Raw genomic sequence first — 24,744 nt, forward strand, 5'->3', positions numbered from 1 at the left:
CCCGCTGCACTGTTCGCAGCCTCCCGTTCCTCTCCGGAGGGTTGCGTTTGGGTTGAGCTGCAGGCCTGAGGACTCCCTGGATGGGGAAGAAACTTCTAAACCTGTTTCTGTATATCTTTCCGGGCCAGGTTTCCTGCCATCGGTTCTCAAAGGGGGCCGGGCCGTAATGATTTAAAAAGGGTGAAGCCCTCGGGACGTCAGGCGCAGGGCTGGCTGCGCGGGGGAAGGTCAGGCTTGACCCCGCGGCCCCCTGGCCCTGCCCAGGTCCAATCTGTGGGCTGAGCTGCAGGGAGCTGCGGGAGTCAGCAGTTTGGCTTAAGAATGAGCTGACAAGCCAGGTGAAGAAAGCAGTTTACAAAGAAAACCAGCTGATAATGATGTTAGGAAAGGGGAACTTGAGGTTTAAAGAAATAAAGAGCTGGTCAGGGGAGAGGGTTGGAAATAAATGTGACCTGACCTCCCACACTCCATCTCAGGCCTCCCCACCCCACCTCATGGTTGGGGTCCTTCCTTCACATCCACCCCTGTAACTGCCAAAGGAAGAGAGTTTTTTCTTTTTAAAACTGTTGTTACCATTTCGGAGGAAAGGGAGAGCATTCGATGCTTCAAAGCGGCTTCAAGGAAGAGGGAGGGGCACTTCCTTAATCTGCCATTTGAAGGGCCTCACCCAGTGCAGGGCACCTCACCCCTGAGGGGCTGCAGGGGGAGGTGCCCGGCTGGTGCACGTGCCGGCTGAGCAGCACCATGAAAACCCAGGTTAGAACCACCCCCTGGCCCGGCCACTCTGGCTGCCAGCCAGGATGACAGGGCAGGGGCTGGGCTGGCTCTTGGGTTACCTGCTCTTTGGGTATTAGTTCCAGAGGTAAGGAGACACCGCAAGTCATGTTACAAAGTAACCCCTCCACCTCCTTTCCTGCCAAAGGTGAGGTCCTTAGTCTGGACCCCTGGTGGTCCTACCCTCAGGGGGGCTGGTCTCCAGCACCTAGTCCTTTCCAGCCCCAAAGTGTTTGGATGGCCACAGGCTAAAATGAACAGTCTCTAATTTTCAGATAGCTAAGAGACAAAAATCTATTCTGGGCTGTAAGGAAGAATTGGTGTGCTGTGAGGCTGTCTGCTAAAGAAAGGTCACTGCTGTGCTTCCGTAAGCACCTGTGGCACCGATCTCGGATGGAATGAGACATGTCTGAGCCTGTATGGGCGACACACAACGATGCACTCCCCAATGGGTTCTCTGAAAATTTTAATTTGTTCTGACAATAAAACGAACACGGTGTAAGGACTTACGCCCTCTGGCTAGGCAAGACATTAGGACCCTTAAGAGAAAGCACCAAGGCAGCGGCAGGAGGCGGTGGGATGGACTCGGTGGGAAAGGAATGCACTACACAGATGAACTAGGGAGGAAGGGCCCAACGACAACAAGGGTCAGACAGACTGCCCTAGCCTTGACCTGGTGCTTAAAAAGAGCATCACACCCTTCCCCCAATTACTAGGGAGAGGTCCGGGAGGAGGGGGCACAGGGTGCTTATTGCTGGCCTCTTCATGGGCCTGCAGCATCTGGCAACACTGGAAAAGAATGGAATTTGGCTGGTAGGAGAGCATGAGTGGGAAGAGGAAGTCACACAGTTCTCTGTGTCAGTGAGTCAAACCCTGGACTTGAACTTCAGCCCCCAGGGCCAGGATAGCATCTCTTCCTTCTGAAGAGGTCATTGAACTCCCAGGACTGGGAATATCCGCTTTCTGGCTGGTCCGGATCCCTGGTTGGTGTCTCAGAAGCCTTGGAGCAGTAAAGAAAAGTTTCTCTCCGGGAATTTCTTTCCCCGCCAGCAAGCAGGCAACTCTCCTGGCAGAAAAGTCCTTTCTACCCAGTCTGCACCCCGGAGGGTGGGAATGTGGCCAGCCCTCAGGAAGGGCCCCGGAGGCTTGCACGTCCATCCCGTGCTGGAAAATGTGCACCTTCTTCAGAGGCTCAGAACTCCCAGTCGTCTACCTCCAGCTCTTCCAGGTTAGTTACTAGGCCGAAGATCCCACTGTGACCCTGAGACTGGCTGCCCTCAAAACTGGTGATGGGTGTGACAGGACGAAGTAACTCAGGCAAAGCCTCTGAGGCTCGTCGCTTGATCTGGGGGAGGGAAAGGGAGGGGGGTGGATCCTGCTGCTCTGGTCCCAGGACATCCTGAGCGAGGAACCATGGCCCCATGACAGATGGGCCTTTGAGTCAAGAGCTTCTATAAGAGGAAGGAGCAGCACCTTTAAGGGGCTTCAGGAATGGTCATTTCTCTGATGTGAAGGAAGGAGGAGAGAATACCTAGACCCCAAAGCTAAGGGTGTTGGGGGAGTCAGAACCATAGGCAAGAAAACGGGGAGCCTCAGCAAAGTGCTACTGTACCTGCTTGAAAAAAGAATGGCTCAGGAGGGTGCTGGCACTTGGTCTGCAGAGAAAGGGGAAGAGAGACCAGCATCACCCCTGTGCCCCAGATTTCCAAAGTCCTGCTGCTTATACCTCACCCTCAAGTGCCCTCTGCTTCATCCCTCAGCTCAGCCAGAAAAGCAGCCAGAGCTACTCAGCCTGGCTTCTTAGCAAACCCTCAGGCCGACTCCTCTGGCTGTGGGGGCTTGGACTCCTCCCTGGAACCCAGACCCTTACAGGACAGATACACCCTCTCAATCCCTTAACCCCCAGAGCCCACCTGCTCCCTGGAAAGCCCAACCCCAGCTCAGCGGAAATACCTTACATCCGGGTTGCGCTGAAGGCACTGCTCCACAAAGTGGTGGAAGTGGGGGGAGAAGGTACGGTGGTAGGGGTGGGATAGCGAGTCTCCGTTGGAGGTCCTGGGGGTGCCTGTGGCCAGGCTGTCACTCAGGCCAGAGTTGGCCGCTGAGCGCGAGGTGCTCATGGTCAGCTCCTCGGCGGGGATGGTGCTGGTGTCCAGCAGGCAGGGCACCGTGCCATTGAGCTTCTCCAGCAGCATCTGTGGGGGACAGACCAGGACTGGGCTGGAGGCTGGGAGACCTATAGTGTTTCTTCACAAATACACTTTTCCCCAAATACACATGTGATTTGGGGGGAGTACAGAAAAGACAGAAGTAGAATAAGTAACTTTTCCAAAGGAATGCTTGGCAGCCACACCCTCGCTAGGCCAAATTTTTGCAGAGGGACAGCAAAAAAGGGCCCCCTTCAACGTGGCTGCAAGGAAGGGGCTCACAGTCTCCTCCTGTTTATAGGCATCAGATCCTTTTAACTGTAGAGCCCTCACCCTCGGGTGAAGGCAGCAGCCGGCAGACTTTCTTTGAAGCCCAGCCCCAATTTGCCAAGCCCAGGTGGGTCTGATGGGGCCCATTAGCAGCACCTGCAGTGCCACATCCTGGGCTGGCACTGTGGCAGGCTACACAGGAGCAGTACACCCAGGAACAGGCCAAGCTTGGACAGCTGTTTGAAAGCCCGCAGACTCAGCACATGTAAAACCCACCCCATCTTGGGGATCTCTGTCTGAGTCTGTGGATTGCTGTCCAAGCCAGAAACCTGAAAATCTCTCTCAAACTGCAATAGTATGGTGGCCACTTAGTATATGTGGCTATTTATATTTAAACTAGAGGCCCAGTGCATGAAATTCATGCATGGGTAGGATCCCTTAGGCCTGGCCAGCGATCAGGGCCAATCAGGGCCTTCCGGCTGCTGATCAGGGCTTTCTGGCTGCTGGCTGGGGCCTTCCTTTGTTCCACGCTGCCCCTTGGTGGTTAAGTGCACATCACAGCGAGCGATCAGTCTCCCGGTCAAACTCCCAAGGGGACACTGCATATTAGGCTTGTATATGTGTATATGTGTGTGTGTGTGTGTGTGTGTGTGTGTATATATATATATAGATGAATTTAAATATAATTAGGTTTAAAACTCAGTTCCTCAATCTGACTGGCCACATTTTAAGTGCTTAATAGCCACAGATGGCTAGTGGCTACCATACTGGACAGTGCAGATATAGAACATTTGGGTCATCTCAGAAAGTTCTATTGGACCATGCTGTTCTGGATCTGTACCTCTTATTCACCTTAAACAGCCTTTTAACTCTTCCCTGAGCATCGTTCTGTCAGTGTCTTACTTAGGTTTTCTAGATTCCTAACCTAGATTTCTACACCTTCTTGATCTCCCAGATCTAACCCACCTGCTAGAGTGAGCTTCCTCAAATATACTAGCAGGTCTGATGCTATCACTCTGTGCTTAAAAGCCTTCAGTGAGTCTCCACAACCTTTGCAAGAGGCACCAGGTATCCTGACATGACATACAAAGCCCTTCATGATCTGCCCTAGCTTCCTCCTCTAGCCACATCACCTAGCACCTGCGCCCAGATGCACCTATACTTAGGCCATTTACCACTACGTACTTGCTATTGCCCAGATCCTGTTCTTTCTTGACTCTGGATCTTTGCACATGCTGTTCCCTCAGCCTAATCGAGTTTCCTTCTAGTTCCCATTCTTCAGTTAGTTCCTATTTACCTTCAAGACTCAAGTGTCACCTCCTCCCAGAAGTCTCCCTGGGCCCCTTGCTCTACAGAGTTCCCCTTTGGCCATTCTCTAGCTGCCCTTCTCCACAAAGGGTGAACAGGATGTGGGTTCAAGGGAGAGGCTCACTCAGAACTTGTAATGCACCCCCACTCCCTCCCAGTTCTCATGCTCCAGGGACCGGGGACCGGGGCAAACTTTGCCCCAATGACCCAAGACCACTTCTTGGACTTGATAAAGCCTGGCTTGATAGGCCTCTTCTGGGGTCTACCTCCCAAGGGTTGACTATGCCACTGGCTGGGTACACCTAGGAGTGGCCAAAGGTAGTTATTGTAAGTGGCATGAACAGAGGTCTGAGAATTCTGAATTAGAAACTGGCCTTTTACGTATTTTTATCAAGGTAGGAGGATAACGTATTTTATACATTTATAAACGTGTGAGCTTGATTTACACATTTTAAAGGCACCTGGTCAGTGGGCCTCCTTTTGCACCCGTTCCAGGCCCTGCAGCTGTTAGCAGTGGGCCTGCTCCTGAGCTCCCCTCCCCTGGTCTGCATTTGCACAGCAGTTACCACACAGAAGCAAACAGTTACACAACCACCTCCCTGGGTGGGGCTCTTGAAGGAAAGGCCTGTCTTTCACCCGAGTATCTCTGGCTGGATCCTGAGTGTGTGGGTAATCAACAAGCATCTGTGGGAGGCAGGCAGGCAAGAAGGAAAGCACTGGGGTGCAGCTCACCTGGGTGGCAGGCATATCCTTAAAGGGGACATGGCCGTTGGCCAGCTCACAAGCTGTGATTCCCACGCTGTAGATGTCAGACTTGGCATCATAACCCTGCAGATTCTAAGTCAGGAGGAAAAAGCCACACATCACTCCATTTGTAGCCTTGGTCATTATTCCTTGAGAAAGAATGGGGTGGAGCTATCACTGAGGAGAGGGAAAGAATGCTTCTCCCCAAATCAGGGCCAGCTGCAAAGACTCTCCTTGCCTACACCACGAAGAGCAGCTGCTAGTTGAGAAGGAAGGACTGTTTGAAATAAGCAGCAGGAAGTGGAGCCCCAGGCTCCAGCTTAGTACAGGGATGGAGAGAGCACCAAATGCTCACTTCCCACAAAATGCGGAGATCTCTGAAGGGAGTGGAAATAGTGTCAAGCAGTTTGGGACCCTACAGAGGGGCACCTACTCCATCTGCCAGGGGCACATCATTGCCCTGGGAAGGGCCTTCCAGGTCTACCTGCCGACAGGAAAGCCTCCCTCCAGGAGCCCTTACTGCGCTCGGAGGGAGGCAGAGAGCACCCCCTCCCAGCTCCGGGGGACCCAGTACAGACCTGCTGGAGGACCTCCGGGCTGAGCCAAGGCAGAACCTTGATACTATACTTGGGGAAATCGTGGACCACCCGCTGCCGCTGCCCGTGGCTGATCATGCTGAGGTTGCTACGTAAACCAGACAGGTAGACCTTCCCATCCATGGAGATCAGAATGTGGCTGGCTTTGACACTCCTGTGGGGGTGAGGGGTGGCAGGTGGCGGGAGGAGGGTGTCACAGGACAGCAGGAGCCCCTCACACCGCAAACCTTTGGTCTTTACACACTAGATCCAGTCAGCTCTTGCCTCGGCAGCGTGTGTGTGTGTGTGTGTGTGTGTGTGTGTATTATACGTGTATATACATATTATATACACAAATACCTATTTTTGTGAAGTTTCAAACATTCCCCCAAAAGAAAAAATAAGCCTGACCCCACTTACATATCACCAACTTTTTGTTAAAGTTCTTTTATGCTCACAGACCACTTCTTCCCCCACCACCTACTACTACTGACCTGTTCTTTTCGTTTGTTCTTGTAAGTGTATCGCTGTTTTGTTTGCATATATGTTCGATTTACCTAATGCTACTGTGATATGCATCCCATTCTCAGTGTCATATTTTTGAGATCCATTCATGCTGCCATCTGGGGTGGGGTCTGACACTTTTACTCATCCATTCTTCCAGCAGGGGACACTCCCACTGTCTCCCACCATGGAAATGAAGTGATGTTGCATACAGGTCCCGGATGGGCCCGTGTGAGGTTTCTTTGGCGTGCACATGAGGCAGCACTGATGGTTCTGGTTCCCAGTGACCCTGACTGGCTGTGTCGGGCTGTCTTCCACTATACTGACGGGCGAACTGACCGCCTCACCGCACTGGGCCTCACCCAGCCTCCAAATATGCCAGTGCCTGGTATGTAGACTCACATCCTCCTGTTTTGCTTTTCTGATTGTTGCTCATATGGCTCTTAGCCTTTAGGCTTCCTCTTTTATAAACCTCATATCCTTCACTCATTTTTCTATTGTTTTGCTATCCTTTTCTTGGTGATTCACAAGATTGCCTTGCTACCTACCAACCTCCTGTGTGTTTTAGACAAAGCTAACATCCTCCATGCTGTCACCTAGAGAACAGGTCTACTTACCGAACAGGTCTTAACTTCATTTAAGGTGTCCTTTATTGGAGAGAAATCTTTAATCTTGGTATAATCAAACTCACCAATTTTTTGTCTTATGTTTTGTGCTTCTAAAACATTTAGAAGTTCTAAATATTTCCTTATGTTTCCTTCTAAGTCTGTAGTTTTACATCAACATAAGGCCTTTAATCCGTCTGAAGGGCTCCTTTGTATGGGGGGTTAGGTAGGGGTCCCGTTTTATTATCTTCCCTACGGTGAGCCGCTTTCCTGACACCATCTACTAAGCATTGTCTTCTCCCCAGCCTCTCAGCATAGGGCCGACTCTGGATGCACACACCAGTTTGGGTGCCCCAAGGAAGAAGGGGGAGAGACAGGTGCAGTGGTCCACCTTAGATGTCCCTCTCACCCAATCAATACTCAGGGCCAAACTGCTCAGTGAAGAGCAAGTCAAGAGCTCCAGCACTGACACGTTGGATGCTCTGCCCACCAGCTCAGAGGCAAGGGCAGAATCCCAAGTCTGGCTTCACTAACTTCAGTCAGCCTTCCAGTGTTTACTTGAGGGCTCCTGGGCACAGATCCCTGCTCCTGTGAAGGGTGAATAGGCTTAAGAATGCACCTGTGTACATATCCCATGTGGTGGATGTAGTCAAGGGCCTTGAGCACCCCCTGCAGGATGTAAGCAATGGCCAGTTCATTCATGCCATCCATGAAGTGAGTACAGATGAGATCCTTTGCAGAACCTGAAGAACAGAATTGTGGGGAGGTAGGGAAGGGTAACAGAGAAAAAATACAGCACGTAAGCCAGCTGGCAACAGATTCTTAGAACGCCCCTCTGCGGGGAGCCCTTTCCCACTCACCGTATGCCATGAATGGCGTGACAACCCACAGCTCATTGTCTGCAATAAAGGTGGCTCGATAGGGCAGGATATTGGGATGACTGAAGAGTTTAGACACATGAAGCTCCCCCTGCAACCAATGGTAACTGAAGTCAGAATCAAGGGGCACAAGGAATGACACTCAACAGGAAGGTGGCAGCATGAATAAGATGGGGAGCAGCAGGAGCCTAAGCAGGCGCCCTCTGGAGTGAGAGAAACCAGGCTCTGCTCTCTCTGCCAGCCAACAGGGAAACTGCTGATAACAGTTCCCAACCACGGAGGCGCTGAAAACAAACTGTTGATTGAACATTTCCGAAGTTCTAAGCTTAGCTCAACTTCAAGGGCCACAGCACAGAACTCCTCTTTAAGATAGAAAACAAGAAATGTTTCCTATTGTTAAGGAAGAGGTTGTAGGCAAGGGAAGAAAGCATTAAAGAACAAACAACTACTAAACATTGGAAGCTATTTCTCCAGCTAACCTCAGGTTGAGAGATCCCTTCCTTAGAAGCAGCTATAGAAAATGTCAGACCTACGAAATTTTAAAATAAATTTGATTTAAAATAAAAGATGTTAAAAAAATGGACAAGAGGACTATAGAAACTAGGGTCCTGGCCTGTGGGATATGAGCTAAGGCCAGATAGACAGTACCTCCTGCCTGTCCATTGCTCTATAGAATAAGAATCTGGAAGTCCAACATGATCTAGAATAAAGTCAGATATGTATGTTTTTTTTCCCAAATAACTCAGGACTGACTTTCTGTCACATCCTCAGATCCGCAAAACTGCTCCGAGCCTGTGGAGCAGGATTACAGCACCATTAGATGAGCATGATTTCAGGAGAACATTGTACATGAAGAAGGGAAGGGGTGCAACTACCTGTACTGAAAATACGCTAACCCAGGCCCTAAATCGAAGGAGTTCTCAGTGCAAGTCTTCATCAGCCAAGGAGAATTCGGTCCCAAGTCAGTTATTAGACCTGTGGTCTTTCCAGTTAAATGAGAGGGTAGCTACTTGCTTCTCCAATAGAAAGGAACCTCAGGCCAATAGGGTGCTAAAAGCAGGAGAGTGGCCCAGCCTCTCTGAATAATAAATAAATGAGGCAGGAAGGAGTCCTTGTAGAAGAGAGGAATATAGATTGGGCTGGGCAGCATTACGGAATCCTCAGTGCCAAATGCCCAAGGTTATTCACTGAGAGCTTCCGTAGCTTATCGGCGTGGTCTACCTTCATTTCCTGCCAGCTGCTTTCAGAAGATAGAGGGAAGAGATGCCTTGTCATTACTACTGGAGCAAAGAGCCCACCCTCCAAGTGTCACATCCACATTCTTTTTTACCTGCAAGAACGTCACCATCTCATTGGAACAAGCTTCTAGGTTAATCCTTCGTACCGTCACATACTCTCCCGTTGGTTTGTACCTTGCTAGATTCACTGTCATCAGGTCCTCAAATCCTTTCCCTAAAAGAACAGAGGAATGCCATAAGCAAGGTGAACAACAACAAGGGTTTCCTTCTTCCTTCAAGAAACTTGATTTCAAAAGAAAATGCAAGTTAAGACTTGCACTACTGTTACTTTCATGGCTGACAGTTCTTGATTCTTCTCCTAGTAGTTCTTTCTCAGCCAACCATTCTGACTGACTCTGGCCCAGGACACCAGAAGCGTTCAGCCAAAAAGAAAAAATTATAAGAGCTCCTTTCCTGGGAACATGATCTCTTACAAAACCCAAGAAGACACAACAAAGCCAGTTCTGTCACCACAGTCTTCTAAGTAGCTGACAGCCTCAGGCACACATTCATGGCGATGCGGGGAAGCTGCAGCACCCGCCCCCTGGAGCTCCAAGGTCCTGGCAGTCCCTGGACATTACCTATAATGGTGAGCAGCTCATAACACCCTCCCTCCGGCAGAAAGCTACTCATGATCTCCTGCTTGGAGAAGGATGCTATCGACTCTGAGCTCGCCTCATTGGTCTAAAGAAAAAGAAAAATCGGTTAATAAGAGAAAATTGGGGGTGGGATGGGAGTGGGGAGGCGGTAATTCAGACCCACGAGGAGACTGGCATCTAAACAAGCAGAAATTCTGGCTCTGGTGCCAGCACTCTTTGATGAGGAATGTGAAGTAAAACATCAGGTGTTCGATGTAGCACCATCCACAAATGTGGGTGGGGGACAAGGGCCAGTTCCAGCCAGATGTTGATTTGCTTGTCCTTCCCACAACTGGCTCATTTGCTAAGAACTATAAATTTCTTTAAAAAAAATTTTTAAATGTTTTTCAGTTACCATTGACATCCAATATTAGTTTCAGGTACACAGCATGGTGAACACAATGAAATTCCTACTTGGGGGAAGGATGTCTGGAGAAAGGACATTTACAGAAGAGAAGGGGGATGGAGAGGTGGGAGGTTCTCTTGAGTTTCCTGCTGCATGAGGGTCCTATTTTTAAGGTCCTGACTATAAGATCCCAAAGATCAAATGCTGAACCTTGCTATAGGGAAAATATGGCCATAAGAAGCCCTCTCTCTAGCAACCCAAGACCTCAGACCAATCAGTCCCTCCAACATTTCCAAGGGAAGCAAGAACACAGCCAACACACTGGGCTGCGGGAGAGAGAGAGCTGTCAGGTCTCAGCTATCATCCCAGGCAGCAAAAGTGACCTGCTCCTCATTCCTGCCCATTCGCGCTGCAAATGATGCTGGATCCCAGCCATTTAGGATGTGGGCGTCACACCACTGGCCTTCGAGGTACTGAAGGAAAGCGCCCAGCAAAATACATGGCAGACCAGCAGCTCTTCCTTCAGTTTAATAGGCTCAGTTCCTTCTTCCAGACCGAAATGTATTTGTATGACCAGGGGACTGTGTATTTTTCTTTCTGAGTATTTTCCTTTCTTTTGGATTCTTTTTCTTTGGATGCGTGTCTAACTGAAATGGAGAGCCTCAGGCCAGCTCAGATTTCGTATGCTGACCTCTAGTCAGGAAAAGGTCTTTGTGAACTATGAAAGGCCCTAGGCTCAGCGCTAACCAGAGGAGTGTGACCGAGAATGCTCTAATATGGCAGAACCTCCTTGTTGGGGATCCCTGATGTTTCAAGTGCACCTGGTTTCAAAACAGTTGATGCTGCCAATAAAAAAAGAAACTAAGTGGGGTTCTGCCTCCTGTACCACTTATGCTGACAGTAGAGGAACCTAGTCAAGCAAAATTGAGCTTTGTCAGCAGATTATTATTCTAACTTAATCAATTTCTACATTCCTAAGCTTCATCCATGTTGTATTTAGCCTTTGGTACACCCATGCTGTGTCATGTTCATCTTGGGGACCTAGCTCAGTTTATCCATTCCAATGCTGATGGGCTTTTGGGGTCGTTTTTCAGTTCTGCTACTCTGAACTGTGCTACTAGAAACATTTGAATGTGTCTCCTGTTCATATATGCAAGAGTTCCTCTAAAGCTTGTACCTAGGAGTGGAATTGCTGGGTCACAGAGTATATGAACAATCGACTGCGAGATAATGCCAAATTGTTTTCCAAAAACGGTTATACCAATATACACTCCCACCAGCAATGTATGTATGTTCTTGTTGATCCATCTTTTCCTCCCCAACACTTGTATTCAGACTTAATTTTTGCCAGTCTCATTGTGGGTTTGATTTACATTTCCCTGATTGCTAATGAAGTTGAACATCTTTTCATGTATTTATTGGCCATGTGGGTTTTCTCCAAGGTGAAAGTACTTCTTTCTGTCTCTTGTCCATTTTTCTACTGAGTTGTTTTAATGTAGGGTTTCCCCAAAGTTTACACGTCCAATTAAGTTAGCAAATGCAGACATTCTCTCATGGAGAATCACCAGGCATACCCTACATATTCAAGGCTCTGAGAAGTCCTGTAGTAAGGAAACTTGTTCAACTTTGTTCAGCCTAACACTTCCCAAAGGTACTTGTCCACAGAACCCTTTTGTGCCTAATATCTGTTAAATGTTGGAAAAGATAATTTGGGAAAGGCTACTTTAAGTAAAACATATGGTGTAACACAAAGACCATAGACTTAGGGGCCAGCCAGAGGCAGAATTTGAACTCAGGTCTATCCATGTTCTGTGACCCTGGGTAAGTTACTCTACTCTTATGGGATCTCCGCTGTCTCATCAGTGGAGTAATTCCCACTTCATAGTGTTGTTGTGACAATGTAATGAGATACAATATGTAAAGAGCCTAGCACTGCCGAGTTTTCAGTAAATATGAATTCTATTCTTCTCCTCCCTCTTTGGTGTCTGCTTTTTGGGCACTCTCCTGCTCAACAAATAAGGTGGAACAGAGAATCCTAAGCAGAGCTTGATCAACAGTTAAGGTTGGTTTGATTTTGGTTTTTACATTTGTGTTTTACCTGTGTTTTCAAATGTTCTGAAATCAAATTCTAGGATCATGTAATAGCCACTGTAGCTTCTTGAAACTACTTTGTCTTTGGAACAATCTGCAGATACTGGTTACTACATGCTGGGTGCCTCACACAGGTGAGAGAGATAAAAATGGAGTAGCAATTTGAGCGAAAAGCTCAAACCAAGAGCTCTGAAATGACAACTCCCCCTTTATTTAGCATTTATGAGCTGCATGCTAAGTTATTCTTGAAGAATCCCATCTTTTTACCATTATACCTCTAACCGCCTGCGCATAGTCTTGCTCTGCAAATCCTGTGTTCTCAACTACCAATCTACTCAATTAAACCCGCACCACCAGTCAACATGAATCCAGGGGTTGCTTTCGGACCCAGCTCCCTCCTCTGGCTATGAGTACCCATGAGCTGGACCCTCCCCGCTTCTAGGACCTGCCGCCAAAGCACCCTCCCTGACTCTGTTGCTCCATCTTAGGAAACTTGCACCAGCTGCCCTACCCCTGCCCCTGCCGTTTTCTCATGGCTGGTTATCCTTCTTACTGAGGTCTCGACTTAAATGTCATTTACTCATTGAAGACTGTCCAGCTAAAGTAAAATAGGCTCCTAGTCACTTCATTATCTTGCTTTCCTTTCTTCATAGTAGGAATTACTGCAGTTTACCTATCGCCTGTCTTTCTAGGATGCAGGCTCCATGCGGCAGGGGCCTGATCGGTCTTGCTCACTGATGTATTATTCCCCAACGCCTACAACAATGCAGGCATTGTCTATGGAGGCCTCAGGCCAGCTCCTATTTCGTATGCTGGTCAAATACAACAATGCTGGAACACACTTAAAAAGTCATTTAAACAAAGTTTAATGAGGAGGTTTTCTGCCCATGACCTCATCATTCCTACCGGCTGAAAAGGAGAGCAGGGTAAAGATGCCAGCCAGTTCCATTGGAGACAGGCTTCAATATAAGGACCTATACCGGAAATGCCAGCCCTCATATAACACATTCACTAGGGGCATGTTATAGATCAGAATCTGTACCTGCATGTGAGAAAGTACAGCAGGTCCTCAAAGAACTGTTTCATTCAATGTTGTTTCATTATAACATTGATGAGATGCTGTACGAACTTAACTCTTGTGTTTATCAGTTAGCCTATGGCAGTGGTCGGCAAACTCATTAGTCAACAGAGCCAAATATCAACAGTACAACGATTGAAATTTCTTTTGAGAGCCAAATTTTTTAAATTTAAACTATATAGGTAAGTACATTGTTATTAACTTAATTAGGGAACTCCTAAGCTGGCCTTTACTAAAAATGTCCTCACTCTGATTGAGGTACGTTCGCTGAGGTCGACCCCTTCCAACTCTCCCTATTAACTTAAGGGTACTCCTAAGGCTTAGGAAGAGCCACACTCAAGGGGTCAAAGAGCCGCATGTGGCTCGTGAGCCGCAGTTTGCCGACCACGGGCCTATGGTAATGCGTTGTTTCTCTTAAAGTTGCAGAGCCTATTGACAATGTTAAGTGAAGACCTACTGTACTGCATATGTTAGCAGGTAACAATATGGTCTCAACGAGAACAAATCTAGGGCTACTTTGAAGTTCTTCTCTGATCTTCAGGCAAACTCCTGAATGTTTCTCTAATTTGAACGAGACTACAAAGTTCAGCTGGAGTCCTGAGATTAAAATATTTATTACATACATTTTAAATAACTCCCTTTGGAAAACTACAGATAGGTACTTTTTTATTACCCGTGTCCTTCTTCCTTGCTAGGAGTGCATATAAAACAACTGCTACACTAGGCTACAGTCTAAAGACACACACTTGTTGAGTCTAGGTAGGGAATGATTCATTAAACTACTGATGTGAATAGTTAATAACTTGACAAATATTTCTACTATCTTTGTTGACTATAGAAAACTACTCAATGACTTCTTGGGCAATCTGCAATTGCATGAAATGAACTAGCCTAGTGGTTGCTGTGGTTCCTCAACCACTCTGTCCCTAGCCAACTGGAAACGGCACTGCATTGAGGCTTTATACTTTGTGGAGGTCCTTTAGGTTTGAGCTCAGAGAAAAACCAACCTTTACTGAGGAAAACAAAGGTGGTATTTTGAAAGGAGGAGATCTGGTCTGATATTGCCTCATTATGTTGTTTCATATTTAGAAAAGGTCAAAATTCAAATGAAAAGGATGAAATACTTAGTCCATTTTCTTTAAACACAGCACGGCATAGGTTTATTCGTGTAATGCGTAATCTCAAGTTGCCTAGAGAAAGAAACTGATTCTAGCAAAGCCTAGTCTTAGTTCCCCCATCATGAAAAGCAATTTTTTTCATTTTGAAACATTTAAAAAATACATAAGCTACTGATATCCAGAAATGACCATAACATAACTTTGTTTAAAGAGTTCAGAACAAAATACAACAAAGGACACAAAGACAATACTGCTACCAAATGAACACATTCAACCACAGGTTTCACACAGGATAACTTTTTGGTGTAACATCTGCAGCTGTGAAAATAGAAATATTATATATAATTGGCACTGCATTCTGGAAAAATACCTAATTGAGCCTATAGAAAACATGTTTGGTCTCCTGACTGGAAAATATTTGGATCTGAGAGAGAGGTGCTTACTCCTGACTAGCAGACTAAGTAAGCACAGCCAAAGCTTTCCTCAAAATTCCTAGTCAACATCATCATCCTTCACTTGACTGTGGGGCTGCTTGCAAAGGTGCACATGTCTGTCATCTGGAACGAGTAGGAAGTCGCCCTGGCCGGTGTGGCTCAGTTGGCTGGAGTGTCATTCCATGCACCTAAAGGTCGAAGGTTTGATTCCCGGTCAGAGTACATGCCTGGATTGCAGGCTTGGCCCCTGGTCGGGGCTTGTGTGAGAGGCAGCCGATCGATGTTTTGATCGATGTTTCTCTCTCTCCCTCTCCGTTCCTCTCTTTCTAGAATCAATATAAATAGGAAGTCTATTTAGAAAAGGCTTCTTACCCTCTCTCTGATTCACATTATCAAAAATAGCTTAGTATGCTATGTGCATTGTGTGTTATTTCCATAGGTAAAATAAGCTAGAAGAGTTGGAAGCAGGGCAAGTCTTGTAGCTTTTGCTAATAATAAAAAATGCATTTTCTGTTTTATAGTTTTTAATTTTGGGCTTTGTTTTTCAGGTAGGAGATTTGAGGTCCTGCCTTACAATCTAGACAGAGATCAATGTCATCTCTGTGGACTACCATCTATTATTCATAGACTAAGTGTGGAAAATGTAATACCACTGGCCACTAAAAGGTAACCACATTTCAGATTGTTGAAACGTTCTCCTTTTCTGGAGGGGTGGCGGGCGACTGGGAGGGTTGGGAAGGGGAGGAGACCTTAATCCCCAGGAGAAAGGCAAAAAGTGCCTGAGATTTTTTTTTTTTCAGTTTTCAAAGTCTACATCAAAATCTTTCCAGGGTGAAACCTGAATCTCTACAAGTGAAAGAATTACACTTAAAATAAAGCTCAATGACAGATAAGCAGAAACATAAAATGATAAGCCAACAAAACACATGAATTGCCACAAGAAGTCATCTCCATGCAGCAGCCACAGGGGTAGAGCCTAGAAAGTCACTTACTTTTCTCCGAGTGTCACCCGGAGGCTGCTCTGGAGTAGAGAAATGGGTTGTTGGCATTTTGTTTTTTAGTAGAAAGCACACCCACATTCAGAACAGCAACTATTGCACTTAGGACTACATTTATTAATAGAAAACACTTAAGAGTCATTACAGCGAAAAGTGCCTGCAGTGCTACATATAAACACACACACACACACACACACACATCCACAGTAAAAATGCTGCAGATAAGATGGGATTTTAAAATGAATCTATGGCTCTTCAAAACTTGACCAGGGAACTATTCTATGGGTATATTTTACTGAGTATAACTCAACTGCTATAATTCTGGTCATACATTGACTTTTCCTCAGCATACAATGTTACTTTCAATAACCTGGTTTCAGAGTCTAATACTGTGAACAAACAATTTATTATAAAGTTAAAGTGTTAGCTGGCTATTTCCCAGGGAGTGCAGGACGAGAAACAGGTTTTCTAAAAAAAGTTTTAATACAGCAACACGTGTATGTGGGACCATTACCCAACTAGATTTTCTAGTCAAACATTCTATTCTGAATGCAAATAAAGCAAAGGCTTTGGAGCCCTCTGCTGCTTTTGGTGAAAACGAAGAAAGCAAAAGACAACTGAAACAACTTTCTGCTCTTAAAGTGGACAAATTATGTATCTGTGCTTTTGATTTTCTCCATTCTGTAAAAGTGATAAAAATAATCAAAGCAAGATTTTTAACTCTAAAATATTGGAATACATTTCCAAATATCTTATATTAGAAATTATAACATCCAACTGTGCTAGAGGAGAGTGGCTGCAGAGTCACTTAGCCTCAATTTATCAAAATAATATATATATATTTTTGCCTTGGGCATCAGTTTTCTGGTACACAAATGGCAGGAGCAGTGCTTGCTTAAGACAGTCTGCCAAAGGTGACTAGATTAAAGGAAATCAAACCCAATCTTCCAGAGTAGAGGGCAAATTCCAAGTTGTACAAAACTTAGTAATATAAGTATGTAAACAATATACGGAAGAATCTCTTCACCCGCCTCGGATGAGAGACCAGGGAACTGTAAAAAGATAGCCAGAGATCCTACACTCAGGATCCTATACTGAAACCAAAATCCATAAATTCAATTCACATACACTGGAATATTTTAAACTAATTGATTATACACTGGATTCCCAATTCAATTTTCATCAATGCCAATGTTTACTTTTTTTAAAACCATTGTATCCCCATTAATGATGGGAAGAAATTGAGGATAGGACCAGAATGTAGTATTTCTGTTCTGTTAGCCTTTCCTTTATTGTACAGCTAATTTTTGTTCTTTATAAGGAACACAAAAATAACTCATCATTTTTCTGAACTCATTTATCTAAAACACAATCTTTTGACAAAGTTGATAAAAAATACTGCTCCAGAAGTTTGTTGAGTGGCATTAGAGGAAATAAATTCATAGGTATCACCTAGTAATTAACAAGTTTGAGTTTTCAATTACTTAGGCCTATTCGGGGTATTCTGGATCAGTCACCAAATGCATTCAATCTGATAACCTGTTTCTTTAGCTACAGGTGCCGAAGAGAGTATCTTGGTGTTCAGACACAAAGAATGCAGCCCTACTACTATTATTTTTATAGAAAAGGATTTTATTTACTGTAAATTAAAGGTCACAGTTCCCCAAATGGCTCAATTTGAAAATGGCCAAAGGAAAATGCCTGTGCCTGTTAAACCTCCAAGTTGCAAACCTAAATAACTTCTGAAATCAGCATTTAGGTTTTCCAATAGGAAGTTAATATTTTTGTTCTGATGGATTTTTTCCTTGGTTCTCTTAAGTCTCATAATTTCTACCATGAAAAGATGAGTCAACTAGACTGATCAGTAAAACCAGAACTTTCATACCATTGCTACCTTCATCCTAAAATTTTACTTTTAAAATCTTCAAGGCTAGCAACTTTTAAACACTTATATTTTCCTTTAAGAATATATATTTCAATTGGACAAATACTTAGGAGAAATACATGTGCCTTTGAGTAAATACTGGCTTTCTCATAATCAAGACAGGCTAATGACAACTGCCAGATTAGTCCTCAAGTTTTTGGGAAACCATGGATTCAAAAGGAGCCAAATAAATATAGCAACTATAGTGTACATTTTCCCTTAGAATTGTTAATTTCTGTGAATTGATTTAGTCAACAAAAGAGCAGTGAGATTTATCCTGAAGTGATGGCTAAATGCCATACTGTACTTACCTCCAAATAGTTCCAAATCTCTTAAGCCCTCAACAATGAACTTTTCCGAGACCCACCGCTAAAGAGGAAAACCCCAAAGAGAATTAGTATTTCTTCCAAACCACAAAAAATTAGCTTTCAGCCGTTAGAGAGACAAACAAAACACAACTACAAAAACAGAATCATGCATTACAGTTAAGATACATTTCTATGGAAAAGTTTTGAAAAGAATCTTGAATTTAACAGCAGAAAACAATAGATGAATTCCTTTCTCTATTCCTCTTTGCCTAATTTGATGAATTATTCTTAAATCTGGCAAATTGAGAAGAACCCAGTACTGGCCCTGATAATGAAGAATGTTTTTCTCCTTTCTACATGTAAAACAACCTTTTGGCTCCATCTTACTCATTCCATGGCTACCTATTACAGATGCTCAGGCCTATTTGAAAATTACTAGAATTCACAATATAGAAAATAGGGATGAAACAGAAGTTTTTCACAAGCCTCTACTAGTTTGTAAAAGAAAATTACTAGCTGCATATCCTTCATCCAGTAGGATCTCTAAAGTCATCGCTGCTAACATTTGCTACCAAATGCTACCTTTACAAGGACAGAACTAGCATGATCAACCTATGGTTCACTTTACTGGCCTATTTCAACCGAGTATTGGGTTTCCACATACTGATCAGTGGTCTGGTTTCACCTGTATCAGAGTGGGTTGAAATAGAAAAGAAGCTCACATTTAAAAGCAATGGAATCAAGGTTGTATTTCACATAAGGACTGGTGTTAAAGTTTGGCTTGGACACATTCTTTCCACTGGGCAGAGTTCTGGCTAAGGAGAGAATCTGTTTATCCTCTCAGCTGACAGTGAAGTTTACTCTTTACAATGTAAATTGTTCTTATATATATAAACATAAGAAAAAAGATTAAGCAACATTCAGAAATAAGCTGCATAATACGAATTATAATTTGGAACTATAACATCATTCTCTCTCCTTCTCCAAATTAAAATTTTTTCCAAATTAAAAAACACAACACTATCAATTAAAAAACACTTGATATAAAAAAATCACATGCACTGTGCCACAAGATAGTTAGTAAAAATAAACTATCACTTTAATATTTAAAGAAAGTGATATATTCATTATGTATCATAGCATTTATACATTGTTGCAAGATTTTAAAATAATTACTATTGCATTCAGAAATTAAATACTTGATAAAAAATAAAATACACTCTTTTATGAAATCATGGTAGCTTGTAAAGAGGCTAAATCTAGTATTCATTCTCAAGGTCATTTTAGCTGGTGAAGTTTTTGGGTATAATAAATTTTTTCACATTAAGAAAGTTTTCAATTAAAACCTATGATTATATTTAGAAAAAAGTGTTCCAAGGATTACAATTTGATACTGATTTTTCAAACACACAAACTCACTGAAAATACATAGGAAATGGGCAGATGGTTAGTGGTTACATACCTACACATTCAACTCATTTAATGTTGAATGACGGATATTCACAAAATACACCACCTTGTTTCTTCTCTATCAGACAAGCTGGTGGGTGTATTCTGTGTCTCTGGTCAGCCTCTGCCTGCAAGCTCTTTTCTCCGAGTGGAGGCTGCGATACCCGGTTTACTTCCCACATGCCTCTCTTCTGCATGATTCTGAACCTCACATAACAAACTACCTACAGTACTGCCAAAACACTTTGCTCTTCAGGAAATAAAAACAGTAAAGCCAGAAGAATAGAAACACTCACCCTAATTCGCTCTGGTTTACTTACAAGAAAAGACATGAGTTCCTAATGTGTAGGCCTATTTCAATTTCAAAAATTTAAACCTAAAAGGAAAATAGAAACAGGTGGAGTTAGTCAAATCTCCTTTTGTAGAAATACCTTTTGATTAATAAAAACTTACTGCAAATCTACCATTCAAAGTACTGTGCTAAGCCTATAAATTGTAGATTCCAAAGATTTGCTTAGAGAAACTTTCAGTGACAATTGACCTGGATGTACTTTGGCCAAGTACAATCTGAAATACTGCAACTTCTGTAAGAAAGAAGTTTATTATATGGTTTTCTTCTTTAATGTTTAAACCTCTCTAGGCTCAATCCCCACTGACTCCTTCCCAGAAGTAATTATCTTCTATTCATGTGTCTGTTTAACATCATCATTTTTAAAAATTTTTAATATTTTTATTAATTTTTTTACAGAGAGAGAGGGAGAGGGCAAGAGAGAGACAGAGAAACATCGATATGAGAACAAAATATTGATTGGCTGCCTCCTGCATGCCCCCTACCGGGGACAACCCAGGCATGTGCCTTGATCAGGAATCTAACCAGCAACCTTACTTTCGGTGCATGGGATGAAGCCCAACCAATTGAGCCACACCAGCCAGGGCTTATCATCATTCTTCGTGTGTATATGGCCATGATTTATCCATTTTAGACATTTATCTTCTAACTTCCTACCATGGTAGATGGGGACTAAGCTCTCCTGTATCACCTTCTTGCACTCCACTTTCCTGCCTTCATTCTTCTGATGCAGTGCTGGCACAATGTTTGATTAAATCGGTATCCACGTTTACATGACTGTGACTATGCAAACATGGTTTGCAGCTGGGCAAACAGGTAAAGATGACCATGTCTTCTTTCTTTATAAACATTTAATCATTGCCTCATTTTTTTCACTCTCTTTGTTTTCCATGTAGCTATTAAGTTTTTCCAAATATTTCAATATCTCTGCTATTTGTCTTACCAATATATTTTTCCATACACTCAAACTCCCCTGGAGAGTGCCTTCCAGGGCCCTCCATCCTCCTGCTGCAATCTGCACAGCTGCTTTCTAGCCCATCTGCACTTTTATATTTGAAATGTTCTTGCATTTCTTTTCTTATTATTGTTGTTAATCCTCACTCGAGGATATTTTTTCATTTATTTTTTTAGAGAGAATGGAAGAGAGGGAGGGCAGGGAGGGAGAAGGAGAGAAGGAAAAGAGAGAGAGAGAGAGAGAGAGAGAGAGAGAGAGAACATCTATGTGAGAGAAACACATCAATCAGTTGTGCCCCGTTCGGGGATCAAACCTGCCACCTAGTTATGTGCCCTGACTGGAAACTGAACCTGCCACCTTTTGGTGTATGGGATGACGCTCCAACCACTGAGCAACCCAGCTAGGGCAAAGAGGTGTTTCTCTCACTCTCTCTCCCTTAGACTCTATCTAAAGTCAATGGAAAAATATCTTCAGGTGAGGATTAACAAAAAACAAACAAAACCTATGGATGCCTGGCCCACCTTTAAAAATTTTAAATCAGGAGGTCTGGGGATGCACAAGTAGAAATGGGCAACTCCCTATGGAGTTCAGCAAAGGGAACCATTACTGGAGCAGAGGTGGATCTGCATAGTTTCATGAAGGGGTGGGGCTTGAGTGAATTCTAAGCATGAAATAGGATTAGCTATTGTCTATTGCTTACTCTGTCTTGTCCAGAGGTGTATATATCTCCTGGTTTCTAGAACAGTGCCTACCACATAGCAGGCACACAGTACTATTGAACGACTGACCAAATGTGCTGAGAAGTGTGTCAGCACCTCATGGGGGGCAGTTAGAGAAGCAGAATTCCACATATAGGAGAGCAATGAATAGGTCTTAAGTGATGCTAGAGTATGGATTTTATTCAGCGGGCAGAAGAAAGTCACTGTAGGTTTTGAACAGAAAGGGGCAAACACAAAACTGTGGTCTAAGGTAGTGTCTCTCAAACTTTACTGTACATGCAAATCACTTGAGGATCTTGTTAAAATGCAGATTTTTATTCAGAAGGTCTGGTGGTTCTAACAAGCTCCCAGATAATGGTAATGTGCTGATCTGTGGACCATTACATTTGAGAAGCCTTGTTCTAAGGAACATAGAAGGAATACTAACTTGAAAAGGGATGCGGCGGGGGGGGGGGAGTGGAGTGTAAAAATAACCGAGAAAGGAATGCCAGTTAGAATACAATTATAGTGGACCATATTTGTGGTGAAAGAGCCTGTGGTAGAGGGAATGTTAAGAAATTGACGAATAGGGGAGAAGAAAAATTAAATGTATTTAGTTAGTAAGGACACCATAAGTTATCTAGCCCATCCTGCACCCTTTGGAGGAATAGCTTTTACAAACTCCTGGATATAAGGTTATCTAGCCTCTGCTTGAAAATGTCCCAGGCCAGAGACTCACTACCTTATCAGGGAGCCCATCCTATCTGTGGACAACTCTGATGACTGATTTTTTGTGTGAGCTCAAGTAATTGGGAAAAGAGTAGTGTGTCAACAACAAAACAGGAAAGCTCAGAGGTGGAAGTGGTTTTGGTGGAAAGATAAGTTCAACTTTTAAAATCATATTTCAATTGAGAAAAGTTATATATTCCAAGAGGAAATATATAGCATTCAGTTAGAAAAGTTAAGACTGATGCTCAACAGAGAGATTAGAGAAGGCTACGTGGAGTCGGAGTTAGGAGCTAAAGCTATACAAGTGACAGGCACTCACTAAAGGAGAAAATGGTGAGAGAAAAGCAGAAGGTTGGGAAGAGCCTTGGGAAAGTGAGGACATGGCGCTTGAGAGGCAGGGAGGAAATGGAGCCCAAAGGAAAACTTTCAAGATCCTGCTTTCTGCCTGGCTGATGTGGCTCAGTGATTGAGCATCGACCTGTGAACCAGAAGGTCACGGTTCAATTCCCGATCAGGGTACATGCCCAAGTTGCGGGTTTGATCCCTAATGTGGGGCGTGCAGGAGGCAGCCAATCAATGATTCTCATCATTGGTGTTTCTATCTCTCTCTCCTTCTCCCTTACTCTCTGAAATCAATAAAAATATATTTAAAAAAAGAAAGAAAAAATATCCTGCTTTCCCTTCGGAACCACCTTCCTTCCCCTAGACCTGTCCCTCTCAGTTGTCCGGTGCTACAGGAAGTCCTCCCTCACTCCCCTCCCACCTATGGTAGATGTTTGGCCTCTGTATTTTTTAATATGTTTTTATTGATTTTAGAGAGGAAGGGAGAGGGAGAGAGATGGAAACATCAATGCCCCATAATGGGATTCAAGCCAGCAACCTGGGCATGTGCCCTGAACGGGAATCTAACCAGCGACCTCTTGGTGCATGGTCGGTGCTCAATCACTGAGCCACACAGGCCAGGCTGGCCTCTGTATTCAACCCTTATACCTATCACACTCTTAATTCCCTTGAGCGTAGGGAATAATCTTGTTCGCTGTTGCATTTCCAGGGGCTACTGTGCCCAACACATAATATGGGCACTCCCGTATCTGCTAACTTAATAAGAGTAAGAATAAAAGCAGCAAACATTTGTGGTGAACTTACTGTGTGCCAGGATCTGTGCTAAAAGCTTCGCAGAGATCAGCTCACAATAAGTATTATCTTCCCTGTTTTATAGATCAGGAAATTAAGGCTCAGAGAGGCTCAACACCCAGAGTCACACAGCCAAGTGGTAAAGGACTGATGAGGTCTGTTCCAATGCCTGTGCCCCAGAAACCTGTCAAGAGATGCCGGGGAGACCTGTCAAGACTGTGCGTGCAAAGGTATAATGATGACTGAGAAGGCACCAACTGATTGGACAATGCTGATGACCAGGTGACAAATGGTATAGCAAGGAGGATTCATTTATTCATCCCTCCCCCACCTCCCCCCTATTTTTGACACTGGTTTTCTAAACTTCCTCCATGTCGGAGGTTACAACTATAAATACAGCATTTGAACCACAAAACCTCTAAGAAACCTGGTTAAAGGCTGGGGGAACCGATTAACTAGCTCAGCACTGTAACTAATGGCGGGAGAGGCTCCTGGCCGGAGACAGGTAATCGGGTAAGATTCGGGGAGAAGAAAAGGTCCTGGGTGTCCCTAGAACATACCAATCCCTCCATGAAGAACTGCCTGATGCCGCAGATACCTACTGGAAGATGGTTCTATTTCAACAGCTGTTGCGACAAGAAAGGGACCGATTCGAACGGCTTCTCCCCTTTGGGGGATACACTGAGGATGTGTTGGGACGTCTTGGCGGAAGGCTGGGCAGGGAAGTTGGTCGCCCATCTCCCGGGAACTTGGACTATTTTCGTTAACCACGCCCCTTCCTCGCACTCCCTTCCATACCCCCGCCCGCGGTCTCCACCCCAAACCTGCCGCGGACACTGCACATACTTGGAAAACAAGACGCTGGGGAGCTCTTTGTTTTCGCTAATTCGGGGAGTCACCCGAATCTCTGTGCTGCCAGAGTCTCGACCCGCTGCCTGTCCAGCCTGGGAAGATGGGGATGAGGGCGAGGGGGCGGAGAGGTAGGCTCTGCGGTCTCTGGGCTCGAGGAGGACACACTGAACCTGGGCCCCGAGTTCGCCACCTGTACGTCAGGGGGGACGAGGGGGCGGGAAAGCAGGCGCTCGCCTCTCCCGCCCGGTAACTCCGCTCCGGTGTCGCCCCGCCAGGCCCAAGCCTATGCTGCTCTCGGGATGCAACGGCTCCCGGAGGGAATGGAGTTGGACTCGCTGAGAGGGGGCCCGGGATGGCCGATCGGACCAAGGCCCGTCCGGAGGAGATGGGGTCGGAGGCAGGGAGAGGATGGGCGGGTGATCCCTGGACCGCACCAGGCGGCCCGCCAGCCCGGTACCTGGTCCTGGAGTTAGCGAGCCGTCCCGATCGCGCCTCAGCTCCGCCTCCTTAGTTTATGGCCTCGCCGCCGCCTGGCCGGTTGCTGGGAGGGAGGGAGGCTAA

General features: G+C 45.0%; 1 protein-coding gene and 1 long non-coding RNA gene across 12 annotated transcripts; one reads left to right on the forward strand and one right to left on the reverse strand.

Moving 5' to 3' along the window:
* Nucleotides 1–1,223: 1,223 nt before the first annotated feature.
* Nucleotides 1,224–24,732, reverse strand: STRADA (STE20-related kinase adaptor alpha). Of its 9 annotated transcripts, none has more exons than XM_014532204.1 (13): nucleotides 24,641–24,732; nucleotides 19,787–19,842; nucleotides 18,021–18,078; nucleotides 15,780–15,808; nucleotides 9,664–9,766; nucleotides 9,136–9,257; nucleotides 7,788–7,896; nucleotides 7,547–7,670; nucleotides 5,822–5,993; nucleotides 5,232–5,336; nucleotides 2,728–2,969; nucleotides 2,387–2,429; nucleotides 1,224–2,119 (listed from the first exon to the last, which is right to left on the reverse strand). In XM_014532204.1, the coding sequence occupies exons 2-13, from the start codon at nucleotides 19,796–19,798 to the stop codon at nucleotides 1,967–1,969; spliced, it is 1,272 nt and encodes a 423-aa protein (XP_014387690.1). In that variant the 5' UTR covers nucleotides 19,799–19,842; nucleotides 24,641–24,732; the 3' UTR covers nucleotides 1,224–1,966. The 9 variants fall into 9 exon arrangements, with proteins under 9 accessions (XP_014387690.1, XP_014387684.1, XP_005858699.1 ...); XM_014532198.1 differs by having other exon boundaries at nucleotides 19,763–19,842; XM_005858637.2 differs by lacking the exon at nucleotides 24,641–24,732 and adding an exon at nucleotides 23,344–23,431.
* On the forward strand, nucleotides 5,961–23,746 carry LOC106724518. Of its 3 annotated transcripts, XR_001360335.1 has the most exons (4): nucleotides 5,961–6,710; nucleotides 12,087–12,128; nucleotides 15,336–15,453; nucleotides 23,417–23,746. It is a non-coding gene; the product is annotated as an uncharacterized LOC106724518 (long non-coding RNA). The 3 variants fall into 3 exon arrangements; XR_001360337.1 differs by lacking the exon at nucleotides 12,087–12,128; XR_001360334.1 differs by lacking the exon at nucleotides 5,961–6,710 and having other exon boundaries at nucleotides 9,775–12,128.
* Nucleotides 24,733–24,744: the final 12 nt, after the last annotated feature.

This window comes from Myotis brandtii, unplaced genomic scaffold (genome assembly GCF_000412655.1).
Source record: "Myotis brandtii unplaced genomic scaffold, ASM41265v1 scaffold120, whole genome shotgun sequence".
Classification (NCBI taxonomy): Eukaryota; Metazoa; Chordata; class Mammalia; order Chiroptera; family Vespertilionidae; genus Myotis; species Myotis brandtii.

Bases quoted from the DNA above. Each gene is read 5' to 3' on its own strand.
- STRADA (XM_014532198.1), bottom strand. From the start codon at position 19,798: ATGTCTTTTCTTGTAAGTAAACCAGAGCGAATTAGG. The intron at 9,767-15,779 runs GTAAGTGACTTT...CTTTTTCTTTAG, and splicing joins CGGGTGACACTCGGAGAAAA to ACCAATGAGGCGAGCTCAGA. The intron at 2,970-5,231 runs GTGAGCTGCACC...TGTCCCCCACAG, and splicing joins AGGATATGCCTGCCACCCAG to ATGCTGCTGGAGAAGCTCAA.